This window comes from Rhipicephalus microplus, chromosome 6, assembly GCF_043290135.1.
Source record: "Rhipicephalus microplus isolate Deutch F79 chromosome 6, USDA_Rmic, whole genome shotgun sequence".
Classification (NCBI taxonomy): domain Eukaryota; kingdom Metazoa; phylum Arthropoda; class Arachnida; order Ixodida; family Ixodidae; genus Rhipicephalus; species Rhipicephalus microplus.
The window spans coordinates 177,863,261-177,890,268 of NC_134705.1; the positions used below are offsets into that span (position 1 = coordinate 177,863,261).

The 27,008-nt window shown below is 48.4% G+C and overlaps 1 protein-coding gene across 1 annotated transcript in view; it reads left to right on the forward strand.

Annotated features, from left to right (window-relative positions):
• Positions 1-27,008, forward strand: part of LOC119168292 (E3 ubiquitin-protein ligase Trim9) — a 279,442-nt gene that overhangs the window by 229,185 nt on the left and 23,249 nt on the right. The window contains exons 3-4 of the mRNA XM_075867132.1: positions 20,153-20,386; positions 22,258-22,414. Coding sequence (XP_075723247.1) covers positions 20,153-20,386; positions 22,258-22,414 — 391 coding nt within the window. The remainder of the gene's footprint in view (positions 1-20,152; positions 20,387-22,257; positions 22,415-27,008) is intronic.

A 27,008-nucleotide genomic window follows, 5' to 3' on the forward strand; every position in this document is an offset into this window, starting at 1 on the left:
CAGAAAAGAGCATGCTTCCGCCATCTTGGCAGTGGCAAAAGATGGCTTCACTTCTGCTGGCAAGGCATTGCGGGAGCTTCCACCCCAGCAATTTTTTTTAATCCTCCTTGCCACCATCACGCTCGCTACTGTATTAGTGAGGCTGTGATGTGACGTCACCGAGGCGACCATTTGCGTTGTGCTAGCAGCGTGAAGAAAAAAAAAAACCTGCGAATCGTTTGACAGAGTGCCGTACGTTGACGCCACGAGAAAAACTCACAAGGCCCGCAATCATCTAGGACGTCAGAAAGGCAAAAGCCATCTCCTTATTCTTTTTGTTCCCAGTAGATCTATTAGACAACCCGCGCCCGCCTCCGAAATATTTCTGCACCTAACGTGTTTTTTTTTCCCCCTCAACTGCCTCCAAGATCGGAGATATTGCGAGCTTTTTTCTCCTTACCTGGTTAAGCACTGCCTCCGTGATGAGCCCCACCTTTGACCCCGCAAAGATTTGTTTTGGCGTCATAGTGTGGTGTCACGTTGTGTGAGGTCTTGTTCACTTCAAGATGACGTCATATGGTGACGCCATCTTTCGATTATTTTTTGTGCACCACTCGTGTTTACGCTGGCGATGCGGAACGCCGGCGGTGGTCAATTTTTACGTTTGATTAGACATTTAACGCTTTCGCCTAAACCATTGACCTCATCGAAGCTGTCCCTTTCTACAGCGAGGCTGTAAATGCATGCATTGTAACAATCTGAAACCGAGCAGAATTATTAGACTGATGCACAGTCCGCAACAACAAAGACACGCGGACACGCTGAAGCCCAAGTTAGTCGCAGAAAATATGAAAATCGGAGAATTAAAAATCCAGGACGACGATAACAACACCAATGATGCTTATCAAAGAAGCACTAGTACCACAAAATATGGCCCCGGTAATGCCGGCTTAACATCGGAAACCATTGCTGAAATAAGAACTTCAAAATTTGGACCAGCTGACCGTAGGCCTCGAGGCCTACAAAAAGGCTGGATGCTGGATACCGGACACCGGATACTGGACACATGCCTGCTCCTGACATGAAGCAGGAAGAGCATGCCTGCTCATGACAAGAAGCAGGAAGAGAGGTAACAAGAAGAATAATCACCTAGGTTTAAAATTTTAATCCACCTTAATTCAGTGTTTAACTTCAAAATTTATATTTTTCTTTCTTTATATTGCTTTGAAATTTTGATAAGTTCTCGCTGTGCTGTCGGCCCGATCCGCTTCCTACGGTGGTTTCTGGTGGCAGTCCCATACTAATCCTTCCGCGCTCTATCACTCTCTTACTTTTTTCTCTCACCTCTTTCACACACCCCTTCTATTTCCTACCTTCCTTCAAACTTGCGATACATTAGTGGTGCAGGAGGGCACTCTAGCCCTTCTCGCATCATATATGTATATATATATATTCTGCCTCTGCAATCCTAACAGTCCCATCTATATAAGATGGAAATTTCCGCAAGGACATTCTGAAGATAGAACGGATAGGAGTACATTCAATATAGGACCCATATAAGCAGGGAACCACAAGAAGCGTGCTAACTCTTCTAGAACAACAATTAACGAATAAATCTAGTACGTAGGTAAGCAGGAACTAGCTTGCTGGGCACTCGGAATATGCTAAATGGTATGGTATAGTTAGGTCTCGGTCGCATATCACTATTGACGACCTGATACAGCAAGCGGCTTGTTGCGTGGGGTGTAAAAAAAACAGCGCAAGAACGAGACTAGGCTGTTTTTACATCTCAGGCATTGGCCGCCTACTATACCTACTTTAGCAAGCGGGATCTAACTAAAAGAAAAGGCCCGGGATGTGTTTTGCGGACGATCTTTACAAGGAGTTATAACGTTTAGGCAAAGTCTGTTGAATAGTTGTCTGTCTGCTAATTTGCTATAGCTTAGAGATTTTCTTTCGCGATTTGTTTGGTTTCTAGTCATTTCTGTCTGGTGTAGTCACAGGGAAGAAAAAAAAAACACTGTGTTCGTTTTATGGTAAGGACGAATCAACAGAACGCTTTTTTTTTCATCATGCATTGGTTTCTATTTACTTGGAAAAACCTTTCTCAGTACAGCATTTAACAGCAACTGGGACATCGTCCAAATGTTCGTTTCTTGGGATCCTCCTCTCTAGAGGATTGTCATATAGGGATGTTTGCTGCTCTGTTGGTAAATTTTCATTTTAATAAGGGCGATTTTGATGCTAGATTTTATTATTGCCATTATTAATGTATACCTAATATTCAGAAATATCTCAGTAGTCGTACAATATTATATGCAACATTTTTTTTAGAACTCATCCGTTTTTTGGCCAGTCCAACGGAATGGTTGCGATATATTTACATGACATCTTCATCGTCATCGATAGGTTTTCTCTTCTATGCGGTTACAATTCAATGCAGTGCGCCATGTGTTGTGGCGCCCGGCGCTGTTGCAATACAACACAGTCTAAAAACCACGCGAAAAGGTGTTTGATGTACCGCTTCCCAGAATTTATTTATTTAATTATTTGTTTATTTAAATACTCTAAAGGCCTCGAGAGGCATTACATAGGAGGGGGGGGATACTGTTAAAAGCAAGGTATACATCAATTCATATAAAAGGACCGCACACAGCGATCAGACATAACTAGGTAAAAGGTACATTTTACGACAAGGATGTAACACATGGATCGTTTCACATCTCCAGTACATTTCAATTCCAGGAATCCGCATGGCACTAGTTCTTCATCGTTTCGCTGGTACACAAGATATAACAACAGGGTAAGATATAGTAGCAGTAGACATATTACACATCAAGAAATGTACGCAGCACTGATTGGAATGCAGACGGATCATTTATCATCACAATCTCGCTGGGTAGCTCGTTCCACTCGGTTACAGATAACACAAAAGGGGAATTTCGGTACTTTTTGGTCCTAGCAAATATGGACGACACTTTACGAGCATGGTCAGTGCGATTGGACACATAATGGGCCGGAAAAATATGAGCGCAAGAAAAAGGTGTAATACCATGATACAGAGAGTGAAAAAAGGTCAAGCGGAAGAATTTACGACGATTGCTAAGTTCTGGAAGATTAAGAATCTGTTTTAATGCTGAGACACTTTGGTATGGCGAGTACGAGTGCAAAATGAAGCATGAAATTGGCACCAGAACAGCTTTTTTTTCTTCTTTCTGTTCCGTTGTAATGCGTGCTAACGATAATCAGCATATGAATATAGTCAAGTGCTTTAATTTCTTATTTAATTATGAAGCAAATGTGATAAATGACTGTTGAGCAACGTCAGATATAGTTACTCCAACTTCGAGCACACAGCTGATAATAAAGTTATTCCGAATTTGTGGAGCCGAGCAGGCTACTCAAATCTCTCGCCATTATTTCAATAACTAAAAACGGACAAGACTGGTTGCACAATAACTTGAAATCTAATTGTACAGTAACCACGGGGACATTAAAATGCGCATAAAAAATCATCCTCACATTTCGACTTCTTTTGCAATGTTTTGCCACACTTTGGAGTGAAATTATGTAACCTCGAGAGATTGAATCAGTATCCATCATCATTATATATAGCGTCCTGAGACACTACATTTTCTACTTACCACTATTAACTATATTCTAAAGCATATGTGCGCGGCGCCTAAAATATCTATAGCTTCCTTCAAATTACGCGGAAGCCAATAATGTCTTTCTGTTTCTAGCTTTTGCTTTTTTGTATTTTTTCGCTTTGTGTACTTTTGTATCTCAATCGCGCAGGCCTCAACGATTAGCCTTCACTCTGCCGACTTCTCTCTTCTATATCGACCCATCCGGATAACTCGATTGCTTTTGAACGTTTCCGTGAGAACCAATTAATGACGCTTGCTATCACGTTCCCAGAGTTTAACGTTATCGAACTACGTTCATCTTGCGCTCAGTTTTTGGTTTTTTTTTTTTTCTGGTCTCTATAAATATCGGCGTCAACGTCAGCGCTGCGGTTTTGCGCAGCCAATAACGGAGCCTTTGAAATTGTCCTGCCGATTTTTTTTCTCCACGAACCTTCATCGGATCTTCAACAGCGATAATGTTTTTTTTTTGTTTTTACTCTGTGACTGTGTTCTTAATGGAACGTGACCGTGACACGATTTCCAAACTAAAAAAGTTGAATCAGACATCATTATGGTCATGTTAGCTATAGGAAAAAAAAAAAAAAGGTCAAGCGATTATTGTAGCTTGCGGTAGAGTGGAAACTAATATACGAAAAAGCAGCGGAGGGCCTCAGATGGAAACTATTGACAACCGATGAGTGGGGAAGATGAAGCTGGTAAGTGCACGTAATGATGGTAGTTATAATAATAATTGTCAGTGAACAAAGTTTATTCGGGTCCTGAGGAACTAGAGTCGTAGTTGCCGGTTTTAAGTCTATTCGTATTACTATTGATTGATTGATTGATTTGTGGGGTTTAACGTCCCAAAACCGCCATATGATTATGAGAGACGCCGTAGTGGAGGGCTCCGGAAATTTCGACCACCTGGGGTTCTTTAACGTGCACCCAAATCTGAGTACACGGGCCTACAACATTTCCGCCTCCATCGTATTATTATTATTATTATTATTATTATTATTATTATTATTATTATTATTATTATTATTATTATTATTATTATTATTATTTATTAACCACGATATGATTATCAGAGACGCCATACTGAAGGGCTTCAGAAATTTCGACCACCTGGGGCTCTTTACGGCCATCTAAATCTATAAGTACACTGGCCGTGAACATTTTCGCCTCCATCGAAAATGGTGACGCGCGGCTGCTTATAGAGCGTATAGTAACCGTGCACTAACCGGGCGTTTCGTTCGCGAAGAATGAAGAACTTCTCGCAGGCTCCTATCTCGCACTTTGGATGTCGCCTACGCGCTTAGAAAAGAGAGAGATTTCTGTTCCGTTAACATTTAGAGACATATCACTGGTCTCTACTCCCTTCACCACCAACGGCTTATGCACTGTCGGTTTCAAAGCTATATACCGCATGCGGTCTGCTCCTTTTGCCGCGATAGTATCCGCGCTATTTTCTCATCGACACCCGCAGGTCGCGGGATCGAATCCCGGCTGTGGCGGCTGCATTTCCGATGGAGGCGGAAATGTTGTATAGGCCCGTGTGCTCAGATTTGGGTGCACGTCAAAGAACCGCCAGGTGGTCGAAATTTCTGGAGCTTCCACTGCGGCGTCTTTCATAATCATATGGTGGTTTTGGGACGTTAATCCCCACAAATCAATCAATCAATCAATCAATCAATCAATCAGTGTTTCTCGTCGACATTGCAATGCGGCAGTCGCTTTTCACCTCGCGGTACACTTCGCCGTAACTCTGGATGGTGCTGAGATTCATTTCTCGACAACTGAAAAAGAAGATGAAAAATAGCTCGGACGCGAAAAAAAAAACAAAAAAATGTTTTTTTTTTTTTTCTGATGACGCCAGACACACATAATGTGCCTCCCCCTGGAACCGTCGCGTACCGTTGTTTCAGCAACGACGGCCCGCTCTCGTATGCGCGAAGCGCACATCGCTTTCTCCGGCCCTCCCTGGCAAATGACCCGCGGCTCGACTGCAAAGCGAAGCAAGGATGGCTGCTATAGGGACGGGACGGAGAGCAGTGGCTGAGCAAATCGACTGCATTCCAAGGGTCCCCGTTCTCCGCGCGAGTGGGGGTGTTTTACGTCGCCGTCGTCGTCCACGTCTCTACACAGCACAGGCCTGCGGACAACTTTGCGCGACGGCACATTCCGACGTGTCCTCGGCTCATTTTCCCCCCCCCTCCCCCCACCCTTATAGCGATTCGCTCCTCGCGCTGCATTCCGTTAGTACACGGCTTCACCTCCACGCCGCGCTCCAGTCGACGGCCGTGCGGGACCGGCTTGATGGCTCTAGGCATCTCGTCCGCTTTTTAGTCTTATGTATGTAAGAAACGCTAAAAGCAGCCAGGGGAATCGACGAAGAAACAAGGAACGCGCGATACTCATAGGGAAAAAGGGGGGCGCGCTCGATTTATGCTTGCACGCGGAAAGTGCCCGTCTTTCCCCTCCGTCTCTTCGTGTCCTGTATGCGTAGAGGGACATTTGAGTGCGGCACTATAGACATACGTTACCTGGCCGATCGAGGATGCACGTAGCTTGTACAGTCCGTAATACGTCTGCACTTGCTGTCGTGCGCGCCACTTGCGGAGGAGTGGAGATCACATTTGGGCAACGTTGCGCGACTCGTCGTACGTCTTTCTACCGTGCGACGTGAGGTCGACGTAACAGTGTGCGCTAGAAGGAGAAGTAAATGTCGCACACTTCCTCATTCGTTTGTTCTAACCCCCCGTGTTCACAAACGCAAATCGACTCGACTTTCACCCTTCACTTGACAGAGTTGAGCACTGCACCACAGCTCCGCTCAAAAATGACGCTGCGCTACTCAGGAATCGCAGCAGATTATCGCTGATATGCAGTGACTTGGCGTGCCTAGAGACGGCGCTCCCATCGCCTTTCTCAAGTGAAGGTGAAGCGTTGAGTGAAGGGACGTTCTAGAATACGGGGGTAAGACGACTTCAAGGTGAAATCCGTCTTATTCTTTCCTTTTTTTCTCTCGTTTGATTGTATAAAGCATGCGCAAGGTCAGCTATACAAGCGGGCCGCATGCAACCTAACTGCCAGTATTATGTGGCCCTAGGGGGACTACGTCACACTCTTAGTCAGGTACCGCTTAGAGCACTGGGTGTAGCCAGAAAACAGGCCATTTTTCGTCTGTTTTTTTTTTTTTGATATAGCCAGCATTTGCCGAGCACATGATTAAGAGTGCAGAACACCCGCCCTTCTTTGTGTCGCGCCATATCCTAAATAGCAACGGGAACTAGCAGACAATATTACCAACGAAAGTACAGGAAAAAAAAGTTATTTGCAGTAAATGTAATATAATTGTGAAGAAAAGGGGACGAAAAGATAACTTGATGCGGCTAGGGATCGTCTCTGGCCGCGGCAAGCTATCTTTTCGTTCGCTTTTTTTTTTTTTGCTTCACATCTGCATTAAAATTACTTCTAATAACATCCTGTGTACTTCTTTTTACTTGTCCTGGCATTATTATCTGTTAGTTCTCATTGATGTGCTTAACAAAACAAAAACAAAAAACTAGCCCTTAAAGTTCCCACCTTATTTCTATCCTGAAGGTCGTGACGTGGCAGTTCTGACCTCAAATAAAGTTTTTCCCTGCAATGCACTGCCGCGGCCACGCTTGTGTAGAGCGCGCGAAGAGTCGGTTTTCGCTCCGCGGAGCGAAACCTCGAGGCAGTTTCGGGCTATGAAGTGGTGTAACAGGAGAATGCGTGGTCTAGTTGTACATGCGTGCTGAAAATAAGCATGATTCCTATTTCAATTTTTTAACGTTAGTCAATTTCATTTTGGCTATTTTTTTTTCTCTCTGACTGCTGCTCCCCCATCCCCTTTTCGATCGGTCGTGTGACCCCCCGCTCTGTCCTCTTCGTGCAAACTCGGCCCACCGTCTCAAAGGGTTGCCGATCGCTTGTGCAGTCTCCTGCGATATTTGTTAAAGCACAGATTGGCGCTGCAGTCGTTCAGACATCACTGGAATAACATGTAGTATATGTATATGGATTCGCCTATGGCCTTCGTGTTTGCGCGACTTGGAATAGACTTGTGGTTTTGTTTCTTGTTTTGTTTTGATTTCTGTGCTGGATAAGAGAATGGTTCTCTCTGAACCTGCAGGTAAGCTGTTTAGAATTGTTCAGCCTAAAGGTGTCACTATGTTGATGTGGACTGCTGAACCTCGGCTAATTGTTGTCTTCCGATAAAGCCGTTCCTACAGGCTATATACACGGAGCCGAAATAACGAAACTTATGCTAATGAGTAGTGATATACAAGAAAATCCACGTATACTATCCATCACTACAATACCCATCGTGAACTTGTTTACAGCGCAACACTAGAAACACGGGACAAGGGTGGAGCAAAAGAGAAAAGAAAAGACGGTGCTGTCTTTTGCTCCTCCCTTGTCCTGTGTTTCTAGCGTTGCGCTGTAATCAAGTTAACCATGTATCCCAACCAACTGGCCCAACTTACTGTCTTACTACAATGTCGGCCGAAGCGCCGTCCGTTGCGGCTGCCGCAGACACCAGCGCCAGATTTTCCCCTAGTGTTCTATTCTGAAAGTCTATGTTACACGCTTCTTCACTCTTTTTTGCAGTCGTTTAGGGTGCCAGTAGTGAGTATATAGTTACGGTGCGCTCAGAAAGTTATTTGCTACTTTCCTTAATTTTAATGATAAACAACGAGTCGCAACTATATAGGACCGAGTAACGTATGCGCTTAAGCAGCGATTGCCGCTGGTGTCTGGCACATCAAACCCTTTCATGCCACGGAAGAAGCGATATCTTCACAGTGTTAACTTTATAGGAACGTGATGGGAAAATACAGTGGCGGATATTTTTTTTTTTTTGTTACAAAGAAAGCTTTCACCGTGTCAGCGAAAGGAAACTCCCCAGGGAACGCCCGTGCTATCCACTGAAAGAATCGACTTTGATCTCCACGGGGAAGTTTTTCGAACGGTCCGATAATTGCCATGAAATATTAGTGGCGCCGCAGGCGCAGTGAAGAACCTCTCCAGATAGACGTGCTGCGCCAATGTGTATCTCTTCTGTAGATAGTTGTATACGACGTCAATGGCTTTACGACGCCTGCCCGTATACGTTCTCGGCTGTACATTTCATTTCTTTTCCCGCTTAGCTGTGTGCGTGGCGGCCATCACGGAAGTGCGATGAATTTTTGAGGAGCGACGCAAGTTCCCTCGGCTACGGACAGGGATTCCCTACCAAGGGCAGGCGATGCCAGCGGTGGGCAGGGGGGGGGGGGGGGGTGTAGTTGTCGGGTCACGGACCCCGTGATGGCCGTATCGTTCCCGGCCGTTGCTTCGCAGCGCGCCGAAAATTGGGGAAACTTGGGGAAAGTATTGGTGCGTATATACACGAGGCCAGTGTCGCTTACTTGTGGCACACATGTGCGTCGGCACTTGCATGTTGGTTTCGCGCGGACGCATTATGTCGACCGTTCACATCGGTATGCCCGTTCTCCAGATTAACCGCCGTGTTCTAGAACGTCCCTTCACTCAGCGCTTCACCTTGACTTGAAAAAGTCGATGGGAGCGCCATCTTTTGGCAGATGAAGCCACTGCGTATTGGCTATAATCTGTAGCGTTTCTTGGGAAGCGCAGCGTCAATTTCAGTCGAGCAGCGGCGCAGTGCTCAACTCAGTCAGGTGAGGGATCAAATTCGAGTCGAGGAGCGTTTGTGAATACGGGGGTTAGCCACTTAATCGAGAATTTGAAGCACGCGGCACTGCGAGGCTGCATCCCCATCTCCCGTCGTTTGGCAGGTGAAATAGGGAGTAGGGTAGATGCAAAAGAGGGCACAAAAAAAACGGGGATCGAGAAAAATATAGACACAACACGAGCGCTGTTCTTTCGACTGAAAATTTTCATTGTAGAAACATCATAATGTACTCCTTACTGAGCATGCTCTTCCGAGGCAAAAAACTCAAGGTGAGGGCATGTGCAGTAATCAGTAGTAGCGCTCGTGTTGTGTCGATCTTTTTTTCGCCCCCTCCCACTTCTTTTTTTTTCTTTTTTGTTAGCGCGCTGTTTTGTATCTACCACGTATATGGTTCGAATTTTCACCAACTTGTCAAGTTTTCAATCCTACTCAGGAAGTACGGAACATGCTTTCGCCCAGTGAAAGTTATAAGTGTCTCGTGAAAATCGGCATCTCCGTGTTTGTTAACAACGTCGGTATGTCAGAAAAATGCTGAAGGCCAGGGGAAAATGAAGGCTTGATACGATGTAAAATTTGTGAAAGTGGGGCGTCGCTGAAGCCTACCGCTCGACAAGCGCCCCGCCGCGGTGTTCTAGTGGCTAAGGTACTCGGCTGCTGACCCGCAAGTCGTGGGTTCGAATCCCGGCTGTGGCGGCTGCATTTCCGATGGAGGCGGAAATGTTGTAGGCCCGTGTGCTCAGATTTGGGTGCACGTTGAAGAACCCCAGGTGGTCGACATTTCCGGAGCCCTCCACTACGGCGGCTCTCATAATCGTATGGTGGTTTTGGGACGTTAACCCCCACATATCAACATGCCGTTCGACGAGCGGACCTGTCTATTTCAAGGGTACACAACATGAGCAAAAGTTCGCTCGTCAAAACGTCGGCAACAAAGACGACCCGCGTTCACGAATTTTTCTCATACAGGTATGTCACAGTTGCATGTTGGCCTCCATCGCCATCACTGCGACCGCCCTGTTCACTGTTCAACTGTTTTTACCCGACCACTCGTAATGCCGCCTGTTCAGGTAAAAATCACAGAAGTGGAAGGTTCAAATCACTGCGCAGCAACAAAAAAAATGATGTTTAGGCATCCTTACGGATCCCGAAGTACGGTGCATGGGCTTCGGCAGAACGGTAAAAAAGGTGCGCCCCCCCCCCCCCACCCCTTGCAACACCTGCACTTATGCCCGCAGGGTGACTAGTCTAGTACTCACCCCTCACCTACAGCCGTGACGCAACACAAGTTAGCACACCGCCTTGACAAAATCCTGCTGACGCCCGTGGTACAATTCGTCTTTAGACATGGTTCAGTGTCATTCTCGCTTTTTTTTTTCGTTTTTTGGTAAACTTTGTCACTTTTATCGCGCAAGACGTAAGATTAAAATTGAGCGTCGCAAGCCTGTTTCTTGCTCTTACAACACGTCTTTTTTATCGTCAGGCATTTGTTACTGCTTGTACAAGCGTCCTCTGTTTCCCGCTAAACTGTTTCTTTTTATTATTTTTTTTCGCAATCATCCGCGCATTCCCTTCCACGCTAAGGCGTTCCTCCCTAGGTGTCCCCCCGATCGCCTCCGGTCACTCTTATTTTTTCCCCAATCTTTCCCAATACACGGGTCCCATAAAAGACAGCCGCGCGTCATTCGCTTCCCCAACATTTTTTTCTTTTGTTCCCTTCGCCGCCGCCTTCCCCATTTCCGTCTCATTCCGCGCTCGTTCGTCCTGTCGTTCGTATTCATTCCTGTCGTTTACGCGGTCCTGGAGGGGAGGAGGGAGGCGATCTTTGCTCCCTTTTGTCTCCCCACGACCTTCTCCCCTACATCCCGGGAGTGTCGTCAGCGTGCGACGACGAGACGACGCGTAGCCCGCCTCATTTCTTCCCCTCTTCCCCTGAAACCGGCCGGCGGTGATGCCCCCTTTCCCCTCTTCCTCCTCCTCCTCCTCTTCCTCACGCTTTCACCCGTGCAGCGTGGCCGAAGCCGCAGCAGAGGTCTCGATTGCGAGGCGTTGAATTACTAATAAAGCCCCGTTCGCGTAACGGTGGTAGATGATTGGCTCCTCGCCCTTCACGCTGTGTGGCCGTTGCAGATGTAGCAGCGAGCCTTGTGTTAGTTGGTGGGCCTTAGCTGTAATAGCCGAAATGGCAGCGGTAGTAAGGCACGGAGTTTACGCCGCAGTCGGTCGTGGTAACGACACCTAAAATTTGTCGCACGTATGCCCCCACGGCGGGCGCTTGATGGCCAATGAGCGAGCTGCGCAATTAAAAGTAACGTTATCGAATGAAAGCGAAAAAGGAAAACGTAGTGCGTCGTGTTGTAAGCGTCTTGCTCATTCTGCCCCCGACTAATCTCCGCAGTATCAGCACGCCACGCGCAGCAGTTTGCTACAGAGAGCGGAAGATGTATGGAATGGAATGTATGGATGAAAGAATTTTATTGAGGTTCAATGAAAACTATATTTTGAAGGAAATAGGTGGGAGAAAATTCGGGATTGCTGCGAGACGACTCGGAAATAATGGTCTTTAAATTTTGTGCATCTTCATGGAACCCGTCTCTCTCTCTCTCTTTCTCTCTCTCTCTCTTTCTCTCTCTCTCTGCCCCACCGCCGTGTTCTAGCGGCTAAGGTACTCGTGTGCTGACCCGCAGGTCGCGGGATCGAATCGCGGCCGCGGCGGCTGCATTTTCGATGGGGTGGAAATGCTGTAGGCCCGTGTGCTCAGATTAGGGTGCTCAGATTAGGGTGCACGTTAAAGAACCCCAGGTGGTCGAAATTTCCGTAGGTCTATACTACGGCGTCTCTTATAGTCATATGGTGGTTTTGGGCCGTTAAACCCCACATCTCTCTTTCTTTCTTTCTCTCTCTCTCTCTCTCTCTCTCTCTCACACACACACACACACACAAACACACACACACACACACAGAGAGAGAGAGAGAGAGAGAGAGAGACATAACTCACTCTCTGTCAGTTCGTGGCCTTATATTACGCCGTGATAGACGAGCATTTTCAAAGATCTTCACGGATGCATTTAGATATATAGCCATGTTGACCCGTTAACTGTGCTGTTTCGTATCTGTAGCAACTACGTGAATGCTCGGCCGCAGTAGCCGCCTACATATTACGTACTCGCATGCATACGGCGTTACAACACCCTGCATAGTTTGACGCCAAGACATGTTTCGCGGCAGAACTTCGCAATCGACAGTCCCGGAATGGCTACTTCCATCGATCGGAAACAGAAACTGGCGAGACCTTCATGATTTCACCTTAAATGATTATAAAGCGAAAGTTATCATCTTTTTCTTCTTAGTATATTCATTGATCCTTGCCCTCCCCCCCCCCTCACACACACGCGCACACCTTCGAAAGTTTTCGCACTTGACCTTGTTACTGACTGCCTCCGGGATCAGCGTATACCTTCGACCATAGAGTTTCCTATAGATACACTAGAGGGAACTCCGGCGCTAGTTTCTATGGGAGATGCAACGCACGGTGCTTCAACCAGCATGAGAATGAATGGGTAGTACGCGTATACTTGTCTAATCTTCCTTCTTTAAACAGTTTGGCTACGCGTGGCCCGGAGCAGTTTTGTCGTAAAACGAAGTTCAGCAAATCTTCAACAGTTGCATTTAACCAGCTTGACCTTATACAAGGTTCACCAATCCTATAGTCGGTTCACGAAGTTCACAACGGTCCGTTCTTTCGTTCGGAACAAAACCAAAACACAGCAATAAACAAAGCCGCCAGTGCGTTCGAAGCCCGCAAGCACGAAGACAAGTTTGTGTACCTTTCCCATGGTTGCTGAACGATCGCAGCGCCAGAGTACACCTTCTAGTTGGTCTTATGAAACTCCATGCCTTCGACCATGCGATGATTTCGTGTGATGATGACCATCGTCGTGAGACGGTATTGGGCGTCACGCTTATAGCTCGCACTTATGACACCACCGGGACGTCGCTAATTTTGGCGATCTGTGACGTCGTGATGCCGTCACAATTAGTCGTTATCTGTGATGTAATCGCGACTTCATTACGTCATCGTACGTTGCTAATTTTGATAGTCTGCGACGTCATGATGCCGTGCACATTGAGCTGTACTATGTGATCCTTTGACTTTATGCGCTGACGCCGCAGACTCGGAATGTGTCACTCTTCCAACTTGACGAAGTGTTTAACGCTTTCGCCTTAAAACCATTTACAGAAGGACAGTAGCCGATATGAATTGAATGTCCGAGACCTTCGGTGGAACACTTAACGTACAAACGACCTGCACGAATTCACTGTCCGACTCCTCTTTCTTCGGCTTTTTAAAGCCGCTTCCGCTGCGCTGCAGCGAGGTTTTTTTCCCATCCGCTACGAGGTGTCGCTGCGTGCGGGCTTTAATGACCCGCTAGAGGCCCTCGCGCCCGCGGCGCGGTGTTAATAACAATCGCGACGCGAGCGCCAGGAGGGGGCGGTGAGGGCGCGACCAGATGGACAAGCGCGCGCGTCTTCTGCAGCCCTGGCGCTCATTAGGAGACTGGCACGTCTAATGTGCCGCCCAGCCCGGTCGATGCATGCGACTGTGTTTCTCGCTCGCACGATGGAGTCGTGCTGCGCTGAGCTCTCGCTTTTTCTTTCTTTTTTGCCAGGACGAATTGTTACTAAGATGGCATCTCAAACTGCTCTTTCGTTGAGGAAAGAAGAAAAAAGGTTGAGTATAACACGAAGACGCACTTGGCGGCTTTCGTTTTTTTTCGTGGACCGAGCGCGGGTAATGAGCATTCTAGAAGTGGTACGTTACACGCGAGCTTTTCGTCTCTAACGTCAAAGCGACGACACACACGTTTCAGCCATTTCGCTGGATATTTTTTTTTTCTTCTTTTTGAAGACGGTGACTTACGGATGTTGCAAGCACTTTTGATCGCGATCGAGACCGGAAAGAGATCGACTTTCCCGACCAACCCTTCCTCGTGTTGCGCGAGATAAGCCAATCGCGATGAGGAAAATCGACCCAATTGTGGCTCTATTTGCGTATACCAAGGCGTCCTTGTGACACTCGTGTTACTGGCCCTTATCTAACGGCATACTGGTACAGGGCAAGTTGGCTATTCGTGGTCGAATTTAACTACCGCGTGCACTCGCGTACTAGCAACCCTGGTCGATGTAAGCTGGATAATGGCTACCGTCGGCTAGTGCTGGCTAGAGTTACTGTATAAACAGTAACTCTAGTGCTGGCTATTGACATATCTGCTGTTGCTGTACTGGTTATGAAGGACAACTCTCCTGCTTTAACGTTCGCGCACTGTGAAGTCGGCATCTGTACTGTTGCGACACCTACACACTGAAAAAAAACACATAGCAGTACTTGCTAACTTTAGATAGTTACTGCTTGTCACGTATGTTGCCACCCTGCAGTTAGTAACGGCAAGGGCAGTACTGTTACTACCCTTGCCGTTTTTAAAGGCACACTAAAGGCAAATGAAAATTTATGTCAGAGTGGAAGCTTAATGCATTGCAACGTCTAAAACAGCAATATTATCAATAGCAGTTCCTTACTTACCAAGAAATTAAGCTAAATGTATCACATGACGTACGCCACGAGTGGGACATTTGCAAAATTATCCCGATGACGTGAGAGTGTTCGCCTACAATTAATCATAATAAAAGTAGCTGCAATAAAAAAAGGAACTTTCCGTGCATCAAGAGACGTAATAAAGTGCTGCTTGTTCTTTCCTGTATGATTTATAGAGGGGGAAAAAACGCCTGGCGTTACTCTGGAGAATGGCGCGAGTGCTTGAAAAGTTGAAAGAGAGAATAAAACATTTATTTGCGACCGAGGAAGGAGTGTTGGTTAATGGGCTCCATAGTCCGGGATCCCATTGGCACGGGCTCCTGTCCTCGCTCGTCTCACAAGAGCGTTTTCGGTTGGTTAAGTGGCGCCATCTAGTGGGGCCCATTTAAAGAAAGCAAGCAGAAGCATGGCTTCCGAGATAGCAGCCAATTGTTCAGTGGCCGTTGTTGCTACTGCGGCTCCCGCGACTTTCGCTCTAATGCTATACTGGTGTCGGCTGCCGCGTAAAGACGGGCAACGTTAGGCACGGCAAGAGTGACGTCTGAAAGACCGCGTTCAGGCAAGGGATTTGAGGTGCTCTAACCTGATGCGGACCATTAAAACGTGATTTTATTTCAAAATAAGCACTTTCTTGGCACAAAAGTTTCACTACGAGGTATCTGGACTGTTATTTCAACAATCAGCGTCGACATCATATCATATGCGGAACAGCTCTTTGACGAACCTGTGTAACACTGTCCGTCCGCGTCTCTGTGCCAACGCCCCGCACCGTGCTCCCCACGCCACAGGTGTTGGAGTGGTGCCAAGTAGGTCATGCTTTATCTTGCAGTGTGCTCTGAGGTCACTCTTTCTCTCGCCTGCCGCGCGCTCGCCGCGTGTCACCTCTTTCTCTCGCTTTACCCTTTCCGCCGCTCGCAACGTTCAAGCGCACATCGAGTGAACACTTTCGGCTCGTTTATCTGCGATGAAAAGGACGCCGGAGAGTGAAGCTGTTTCGTCCGCTAAAGCATGCGGCGAAGCGATTTGGCCTAACCCGGGCGTCGCCGATGAGTGTTAGCAGAGCCGATCACGTTCGCGAATGGCGACGTCGCGCCTGCAACACCGACGAGGCGCGATCCAGGGAAGCCGAGCGCAAGCGTCGGCCGTCAAAGACCAACGACACCGACGAGGTGCGAGACAAACACGCCGTTCGCGTTCGAGAATGCATGGAGCCGTCGCGCGGATAACACCGACGAAACGCGAGCCTAGGAAGCCGAGCGCAAGCATCTTCGACGCGTCGGCAACACCGACGAGACGCGAGCCACGAAAGCCGAGTGGAAACGATGGCAGCGAAAGGCCAATCAATGCCGGTGAATCCTCGACGTCTCCGTCGTTGGCAACGTCTAGAAAGCGCCGGGTACCGCCGGCCGATCCGAATGCGACCTGGAAGCACTATTCGGAATTTCTTGAAGATGCTACTGCTCCGTGTGCGTTGCCGCGCGGACGGTGATGACGCGATCCTCGTGCCGTACCTCACTCCCGACCTGCCGAAGGAACAGGTTCAGCGCTGTCTGGAGGAGACGCTGACCGATAGCGGCGAGGCGTGTCGACGCGCACCATACTTTCACGTTGACGTCAGCGGAGGAGGATAAGGAGAATAGACAGTTAAGTTTACCGTTAGCGTGATAGTTGAGGTTAAGGGAACGGCGTTACCGTGCAGCAAACTTTAGTTGTGGACTGCGTCTTATAGTTTAGCGGGATAGCGTTTACGTGCCCCAGCTGGGACGGTGGCGCCACCTATCGGATCGTTAATCAGTTAATGTTAGTGAAAAAGAAAAGAAAACGAGATTGTTTGCCTATGACACCGCGTGAAGCATCGTCACAAGTTTATTTTGCTAGTAATAAAAGCAAATAAATATGAACCACGCACCAAACGCGAAAAAAATTGTTGCCGATTGTTTACATCGATGTTGAAGTTAGGCCTAGATGTGTTTGAAAAGGGAAGTTATCTCAAATATTACGCCATTTTATCCGTAATACTCGGTCATCGAAGCTAACTGAAGGCAAGCGAGGCCACTTTAAGCAGTCTTTTGCTGCGAACAAGGTGAATCTTTCAACAACTACGCCAAAATCACTTCGAAGCGGGTGTCCCAGAGCGCCGCTATGTTTACGCACACTTACGCTACCGCGTAACCTTAAATCTGCAAAATACCGGGCGTACGGTAAGCGGTACGGGTAACGTACGTATCTGCGCATGCGCACTTCGATTCCGGTATCACGGTACGCCCGGTGTCCCGGTAAGTCCGGTAACTGTCTAATGACTCTTCGATTACATGCGCAACGTGCACTCGCTGAAGTGCTTGTTGGCGGAACGGAAACATACCCTACACACGATAAAAGGAACGTGCATGGATCTGGTCTTTGCGAACTCCGACGTCGAATGTCTGCAGGAACCTCTCGGCGTGCACTTCACCGATCACAAGGCCGTGGTAGTCGAGGCTAAACGCGCGCCAGATCCGGTCTAGCACCCGCACTCACTCTGAAGAAACGACAAGGCCTATAACACCAGCCATCGCTTCAAACGAATCTTCGAACGCTCAGCGCAGCACCCGCGTTAGCGTCGTTCAACGCGTGACGCCACCAGGGCGCAACGCTACTGCTTCGCATACCGTCAGGGTTCCCTTCGCGGAGATGTTAACTTTTTTTTTTTCGCCTTTAGTGTCCCTTTACTCGCAATGAGGGGCATTTACTAGTGTAGCTGTTATTGGCTATATAGACTGTTAAAAAATATTTTTAAAAATAAAGGTAGTAGGCGCTAATAGCGGGCTAATTCTCTCACATTACTGTTCCCACGAAAACTTCACAATATTAACATCACAATCAGGCGCGTAGCCAGAAATCTTTTTTTCGGGAGGGGTGGGGGATTCACCACTTTGATTTCGGGAGGGGCACCCCCTCAAGATGGCCATTTTTCGCTCTCCATGCTACGGCAAAAAAAAAAGTTTTCGGGGAGGGGGGTGTCTACGTGTTCGGTGTGCCACCCCCTGGCTACGCCCCTGATTGCAACTTCGGCTGTGTTTAGAGGAAACGTTAAACGAATTAGTGTTACTGGTACTCTACTATGGGAGAGCAGAAAGCCGTCCCTCTCTGTACACACTGGTGAATGTTTCAAGGCCCTGTTTAGTAAAATTTATTGTCGTCAATAACATTCAACAGAACATTTTCTTCTTAGACATACAATAACGATGACGACAAAACAGACGTCGTTTACGTGAACATAGATGTGAGATAACGTTGAAAGAACATGTACATTCTATGGTTCACACAAACACAGCCACTGCGTGTTTAGAAGAAGTTATTAACGATTTAGAATACTAGGTACTCTACTATGGGAGAGAAGAATCCCGTCCCGCGATGGATCTGTAGGAACTACAACAAGCACTCTCAACCGCTGACACTATAAAAAGTTAATGACTTCACTACGTGACACGTACTTCTCAAGCCACTCGAGTATAGTATTATTCGGGGAACACATGTGGTACACCGGTGAACAGTTGTGCCTTCGGAAGGGTAAGAATAAATACTGACCGATAGTTCTGTGCAATACTACCCGATTATGTGTGCTTGGGGACGTAGCACAATACTGTTAATCAATCGTACTTAAAACATTATATCGTAAGTGTTTTTTTTTTCAATATAACCGCCGCACAAACCATTATATACAACGACCGAGACAAGGTATGAAGCTGTTTTTTTTTTTTTTGCATGACTCATAAACATTTTTTTCCGCTAGATTTAAAAGTGTCGGGAGAACTCCAGTTCGTACATTAGATATCGACTACAAGCAGATGAGGTATTTAACATCTGGTTAGCAAGAGGTTAGTAACCGCTGGAGTTTCGACCTCTTCGCATGCAATTACTAACTCTGCACCAACGTAGGAAGTAAACAGGTAGCAAAAGTTGGTAATGGCCAAGGGCGCGTAGGCAGATTTTTTTTTTCGGGGGTTAGGAGGCACCATTGTGATTTGAAGTGGGGGGCCGGGCTGGAAGATGGGGCTGAGTGTCATTTTGTTCTTTGTTTGACATGTCAAGAAATTTATGGAAAGAGGGGGAACTTTTTAAAGAGTATACTTTACCATAATTGCTCTTGGAAATTTTCACGAGCTGTCGCGCAATACCTGTTAATGACTAGCAATAAATATTTCTCCCGCCATTTCGTGACGTTTAACACGGTGATTTGCCTACGTGGTAAAACTATAACACTCGCGTAATTTATTGATAGCGGCTTTATTATCAACTATGTATAGAGGTGCTCGTTGTTATCGATGCCTATATCTTCAGTGAAGCTACTGATAGACATAACGCTTGTTTTCATTGAGAGGGTGGTGTTTTATGCCGGGGTTGCAACCAAGCCTGTACTGTTGTCATTTAACGCATGCAAATCGACGTCAGTAAAATAAAATGCGCGTGAACAGTTCAGATGAATAAATCTGCATACGTGCCTCACGGCTGGTCAAGTGGTCGAAACTGCCTTTCGAAGCGTTTGCTGCTTGGACAAACCACTTATTATTAATATGATCTCTTGTCCGTAGCTTCTTGCTTTACAGGGAAGAAAAATCCCTAATATTTGCCGTACACGGGTGTTTCAACTATAATAGTACAACATCGGTGTATCCCTTTCCAGTGAATGAATTCCAAGTGAGTGAGTAAAAACTTTATTGAACATGTCCGGCGTCATTGAGCGGGGTGGGGCTACAAGCACCCCGGCCTAGGTTACGGCCTCGAGTCCTTGGACCCGGGCGGCATCCTGGGCATGCCGGACGGCCCACAGTTGATCGGCAAGGTCATGGCTGAGCAGAGCCGCCTCCCATCGCGCCTCGCGGTTCGAGACTGCCATGTCTACCGGGTTCGTAGGGGACTGCTGCGCGTTACCGGTACACTTCCACAGCATGTGCTGCAGCGTCGCTCTGGCTCCGCACGCCTTACACGCGTCGGACGTATAAATGCCTGGGTTGCAGAGGCGTAGGATCGCCGGATTCGGGTACGTGTGTGTCTGTAGTTGTCTCCAGGCAACCTGCTGTTTCTTGTTTAGTTTGGCGTGGGGTGGTGGATATTTGCATCTGTTCAGTCTGTAGTGTTGCGTGATGTCTCTGAAAGTGGTCATGCGATCCCCCCACGTCCATTCCCGCATCGCTGTCGAAGTGTGCGAGACATCGGGACAAGTGAGATTTTTTTTTTTTTCTCCTATCGCAGGAGAACTGTTCGGCGTTCGAGTCTCAGATCTCGGCCCAGTGCGACGCCCTGGCCGAGGCCCTGGAGGCCCGGCGGCGGGAGCTGCTGGCGTTCGCGCGTCGCGAGCGCGAGGCCAAGCTCAAGGCGCTCAAGGGACAGCTGGCCAACTGCACCGTCACGCTGCAGAGGACCACGGCGCTGCTGCAGTTCTGCATCGAGGCGCTCAAGGAGACCGACCACGCGGCCTTCCTGCAGGTGAGCGTTGGTTTACGAGTGCTGTCACAGACCTCTCCGGCGTGACAGGGACAAAAAAAAAGAAAGAAAAACGCCACCATCCTGGGATGCGCGCGCGAGTACTAAGCCTTTTGATTGATATGTGGTGTTTAACGTCCCAAAACCACCATATGATTGTGGGAGACGCCGTAGCGGAGGGCTCCGGAAATTTCGACCACCTGGGGCTCTTTAACGTGCACCCAAATCTTGAGCACATGGGCGTGATTCGATCCCGCGACCTGCGGGTCAGCAGCCGAGTACCTTAGCCACCAGACCACCGCGGTGGGGCCGAGTACTATGGTCGACGTCGTATAGTCTCGGCGGTGGACTTTCGGCGGGCAGCGCCTACTAAGCGACGACAGTCGTTTCAACTACAATGCACCTGACTTAGTAACACCGGCGAGTCCCTTTAGAAGCGTCACTAAACAGCGTTAATACACGAGTGACTGAACTGAACTTGACTTGGCATTTGAAGCTTCTCAAGTATACAAGACGTTTTTTTTTTTCTTTCTCTTCTTCATTTTATTGTCTAAATGGTTAATGGCTTCAGTTGCCAACAGCAAAGCTATTAACAAGTTTTTATTTTGTTAATTAGCCCTTCATAAGTATGTAGCCTTAACAGCTCCAAAAAGTGGTTCGGCCTTGTAAAAGAAGCGTGAGAGGATTGTAGGTGCGCACAGTCATAGCCTTATAGCCTTCTTATAATAGATGTTTTTTGACACCCCCTTCCACCTATTTTAAATGAAGAAAAAAACACAGTCTTAAAAACACTCTGCCCAATTCATAGATCACCCTCTCCGCCGCCGTGTATCAGTATAGTTACGGTGCTTGGTTGCTATCTCGATGGTCGAGGATTCGATCCCGCCGCGGCGGTCGCATTTCGATGGGGGCGGAATGGTAAAGACCCGTGTGTTGTGCGATGTCATCTATCTATCTATCTATCTATCTATCTATCTATCTATCTATCTATCTATCTATCTATCTATCTGTCTGTTCGTCTGTCTGTTCTTCCGTCTGTCTGCCTGTATGTATGTCTGTATGTCTATCTATCTGTCTGTTCGTCTATCTGTTCTTCCGTCTGTCTGTCCGTCCGTCTGTATGTATGTCTGTCTATCTATCTGTCTGTTCGTCTGTCTGTCCGTCCGTCTGTCTGTCCGTCCGTCTGTCTGTCTGTATGTCTATCTATCTGTCTGTTCGTCTGTCTGTTCTTCCGTCTGTCCGTCCGTCTGCCTGTCTGTATGTATGTATGTCTGTATGTCTATCTATCTGTCTGTTCGTCTGTCTGTTCTTCTGTCTGTCTGCCTGTCCGTCCGTCCGTCTGTCTATCTGTCTGTTCGTCTGTCTGTTCTTCTGTCTGTTCGTCTGTCTGTTCTTCCGTCTGTCTGTCTGTCCGTCCGTCTGTCGTCTGTCTGTATGTCTATCTATCTGTCTGTTCGTCTGTCTGTTCTTCTGTCTGTCTGTTCGTCTGTCTGTTCTTCCGTCTGTCTGTATGTCTGTCTATCTATCTGTCTGTTCGTCTGTCTGTTCTTCTGTATGTCTGTCCGTCCGTCTGTCTGTATGTATGTCTGTATGTCTATCTATCTGTCTGTTCGTCTGTCTGTTCTTCCGTCTGTCTGTCCGTCCGTCCGTCTGTATGTCTGTCTATCTGTCTGTTCGTCTGTCTCTTCTTCTGTCTGTCTGTCCGTCCGTCCGTCTGTATGTCTATGTATCTGTCTGTTCGTCTGTCTGTCTGTCTGTCTGTCTGCCTGTCTGTCTCTTTTGCTCATGCAGGCAGTGGGCACTAACTCCATTTATACTTACGCGTGTGCATGCATAACGCCGTGGTCGCTACATACGTCTCGCTCTTCTCTCAGATCGGGCCGGGTCTGATCAACCGGGTGGCCAACGTAGACGTGACGTGGCACAAGGACATGGAGCCAACGCCGTGGGCCTCTCCGGACTTCGACCTGACGCTCGACCAACGATCGGTGCTGGACGCCGTCAACCAGCTCACCTTCACTCAGCTCAAACGTGAGGCTCCACTCCTGTGTATGCTACACCACGACTGCCGATAGTCGCGATCTCGTCCTGGTCAGAATCAATCGTGACTGACCATCGTGATTAATTGTGTGGCCACGTGTGACGCGCCCGCCGGTCTGTCCGTTATGTGCGTTCTGCGGGCGTCTTGGCGACCGGTCACAGACGACTTTACAGGGTCACGCTGCATCTACCGTGTGGGCTTCACTTAAAAAAAAACTGAAGATAAAAACTAGAAAGGAACAATAGCAAACGCAAAAGAATTCGCGTGTAGCAGGCCGTACATAGTTTCCTAAAGTTAACCAGAGGGGACTCTGGCGCTGCGATTGTTCAGCGACCATGGGAATGATGGGTAGTACACGGATTTGCCAAATCTTCGTACTTGCGGGCGGCAAATCGTACTTGTGGCTTCGTTTATTACCGTGTTTCGGTTTTGTTTTGAAGGAAAGAACGAATTCTTCTGAACTTCGTGATCCGATTTGAAAAGGTAAGCCTAAAAGAATAAGGTGGTGAAGCGCAACTGCTGGACATTTGCTGATGTTTTGTTTCGTGAGAAAACAGCTCCAAGCGGCACGAACACACACGGAGCCAGAAGCACGCCAGAAGTACGAAAACTAGGCAAATCCGTGTACTACCCATCATTCCCATGCTCGTTGAAGCGTCGTGCGTTGCAGTTCCCACAGACAGTAGCGCCAGAGTTCCCTCTATGGTATATTAGGAAACTCTATGCCTGACCACACACATCCGTTGCAGCGCGTCTCTAGGAGACGCGGCGTCCCACCCTCTCTCCCATATAGAGAGGGAGGGCATCGGCGTTGCGTACCTGCTTCGAGTATACCGTATTTTCTTGGCCATATCCTATGCAAAAAAAGTAAATGCAGCTCCTCTACACCATGAAACATGAGTAAGTGCGCGGCACGGTCACCCATCGGTTCCCGTTCGTAGAGTTTCCACTGCTTGCTTTACCAAACCGTCGATGACGTCACTGTTTGAGGTAAGCGTCTATAGGATTTTCCCGACACGAGTGTGCAGGATCCTGCTAGATTCTCAAAATCGGTTTGCAGCGCACGTGCGCGCTACTTCTTGTCGCGTTCTATCGACTTCCCGCAACTTGTTACGGCGGTCAAGACACGTGTCGTCTGCAGCGAGTTTACGTCACGCTGTTTACCCCGCCTCCTGATGTAGCGACCAATCGCCAGCGATGCACAGGTAAGAGGAGCCAATCGCGCTCCTTGCGAGGCGGTCGCGCTCCCCTCTCTTGCCTGGAGCAGGAGTCACGTGCGTGTGTCCGGAGCGTCTTTAGCGACTTTAGGTCAATTATTGCGATTACGTCCTTGGTTATGACTGTGAATTATATTATTTCAGGCCTCGTTTGTTAATTTCAACCTGGTTTTGAGCATCGCTAGCCATTTTTTTAGTCCGCATTGAGCGCTTGATTGTGAGCGTGACAACACCACATGATACCTACGGATGGACACGCCGTATTCCGTAAATGCTACCTATGTAGGCACTTCAGAAACAGAAAGCTTGAAGCGGTCGTTGGGTTGCGTTCTAAACGCGGAATTTTGGAGTGCATGTTGGTCTTATACGGCGCTGTTTTGAGGTAATGCAAGGAAGGTGGCTCGAACGTACGTGGGTATTTGTGTGTGTGTGTGTGTGTGTGTGTGTGTGTGTGTGTGTGTGTGTGTGTGTGTGTGTGTGTGTGTGTGTGTGTGTGTGTGTGTGTGTGTGTGTGTGTGTGTGTGTGTGTGTGTGTGTGTGTGTGTGTTTTGCCGCAACCTACTCGCGCAGTCGCTCTCAGCTCATGTGCCCCTTCTTCTTCCTCTCATCCGGGGCTCTCTTTCTTCTCTTACAAGCAGCTGACGGAGACGAGTCTGCAGGTAACATGCACGTTTTTTTTTTTTTTTTATCGCGAGCGACATTCATAGTTAGTGTGTGATGTGCACAAATCGCGTGCCTCGATCGAGTTCCGTCGCTCTCAACAGTGCTCCCGTATACACGCTTCCCCAATCCCTGAATAGACTTTAGCGTGTGCGCCGGATTGTGTCGGCAAGAGACAATAAACGAAGGACAAGATAATAAACTCGGGGGGACGCTGTCCTATCGGGAAACAGGGCTAACGAAACACGGCGTGTACGCGTGCCCGTCGTATACTATACTTTTATTTCTTTCACTTTTGTTTCTTTGTTCCCATCGCTGGCTTTGTATTTCTATGGGCGTATTCCATGTTTAGTAAAAAAAATTGGTTGCCGCTGTCGACGTACGGAGGCGCTTTTAGCGACGTCGCGGCGTTCCGGCTCCGCCCAGCCCAAAGCTCGCCCCCCTGCCCTCTGTGATCACTTAACAACGGGCACAGCAGCTGCAAAGCTGCCTCCGAGCAATGCGCGTCGGAGATCGAGCCTTCCGCGAACGAAGCGTCTCAGTAGAGAGTTTCAGTACTGCGGAATGGTGCTACGTACGCATCACGCAAGCGCCTTGCGTTACGTGGCGTCGTTTGCCACTAATCGGCTTTTAGTACGCCGTAGTACCCGCGTACTTAACGAGCGTGAAGCGTGTTGCGTCATCTGGTAGATCAGAATAGAAGCACGTGTTGTTGACAGCCAATGTGAGCCAATCCAAGTGTTATAGCCAGATTATGGCCATATCTTAAGCCACAGAGCCGGTCGGTGCTTGCCTTCGATGCCGCCATTTTGCAAAACGAAGTCTCGCGCTGTCGCGAACTTGTTCGAGAGCGGCGCGATCGCCTCATGCGTACGCATGCACGCATCTCATGCGTGCGTACGTAGCGGCTGCGTACGTAACGCGATACGTGCGCGTTGCGGTCTGCGCATGCGCACTACGCAGAACGTGGCGTCCTTACGTACGCAACGCCGCCACGTACGCAGCGTACGCAGTACTAAAACTCTCTATTAAAACTCTCTAGTGTGTCGACGGCGCCTGCCCCTGTTTGCAAACACGGAATATGGTCTATATATACCCGTCGGAAGCGAAACGGCTTTATTTGCGTATGTGCACGGCGTGAGGGCGCGCCTATATGTGCAGTTGACATCGTTCCTGTGGCGACTCACCTTCTGGCGTCGGAACTTGGGGAGATTTCCTCGTGTTCGGGCAACGACGAATTGTGGCGACGTGAAATGTCAAGTGACTACAATTAAAGGTCAGATTGCCGTGTGAGCGCACCACCGATCGCCGGCGAGCGCACTTTCTAGAGAGCGTCGATTTGTTGTAAACGGCGCTTACAACGTTCGCGTGTGACCCGCGCTACCTCGAAGGCCGCATTTCCAGGAGTTGCCGCCTTCTTTATCTTCTCTCTTATATTTCTTTTAACTCTCTTCTGGTCCCTTTATGATTGGCGTGCGAGGGAAACGCTGCGTCTTTATGCTTCCCGGGACAGCTTTGAGCTCTCCCATAGTAGAGTATCCTATACTCTAAATCGTTACCACTTTCTCTACCCGCCCCCCCTCATCTTCCAGGGACGGCTCAGTGCTCTCCCGTAGTAGAGTACCACGTACTCTAAATCGTTAACCACTTCTTCTAAACACATCATCTTTTTGCTCTCCCATAGTAGAGTACCTGGTACTCTAAATCGTTAACCACTTCTTCTAAACACATCATCTTTTTGCTCTCCCATAGTAGAGTACCTGGTACTCTAAATCGTTAACAACTTGTTCCAACCACACATCATGACATGCATGTCATGTCGGGGACGGCATTAAGCTCTCCCATAGTAGAGTACCTGGTACTCTAAATCGTTACCTACTTTTTCTAACCCCCCCCCCCCCCTCTTTCGAATCTACAACCTCCTCCCCCGCATTTCTGTGCGCTCGCCGGTGCCGGCTTTCTCGCGTACAGCGCCGCCATCAAAAATGTGGGAGATATGTCAAGCTTCGAAACGAAAAGGACACGAAGACGGAGCTTGCGTCGCGAGGAACAGCGTTTAAACAACTGCACGTGATCGCGAGATCGGTTCCGCGGAACCGGTGTAGGTTTTACTCCGTTATAGGAGCGGGGTCGGTTAACGGGTCGGTATAACGGTTAACGGGTCGGTATAAAGGCCGTGGAGTCGGTCCGCGGCCGTTATAGGGGCGGAGTACGCTATGTTTTCTTTTCGGCTCTCGGCGCATCGCCCGCGATTCCCGCCGGCTCGCATCTGTCGAACCTTTCGCTCACTTCCGCCAATTTGGGGACGCAAGGCGCGGTTCGTCGGCCGCCTCTCCTTAAGAAAAGAAAACAAACTAGAAAGACCGGGAACCGTCTGGACGTGCCCCCCCTCCCCACGTTTTCGTCGTCCCACGTGACCAAGTATCGCACCTGTTCTTCCTTTGCCGCCCATTTGTGAATGCAGATTGGGTGTCGGCGAGGCGAAGGTGGGATGTAGAAGTGGGTAAGTGGGAAGGAGGGGTTCTACTCGGCGCGCGGTTTGGAAAGGGAGACAGCGCCGCCGCGCTCAGACGCCGAACGAATCTTAAACGCGAGAAGCGGCGCCAAACGAACCGCTGCATGAACGCCGCGAGACGGGTAAGGGGGGGGGGGATGTTCGCGCTTTTCTTCTTGCCCGGCGTTCGCACCTTCCAGACCGACCGCTGGC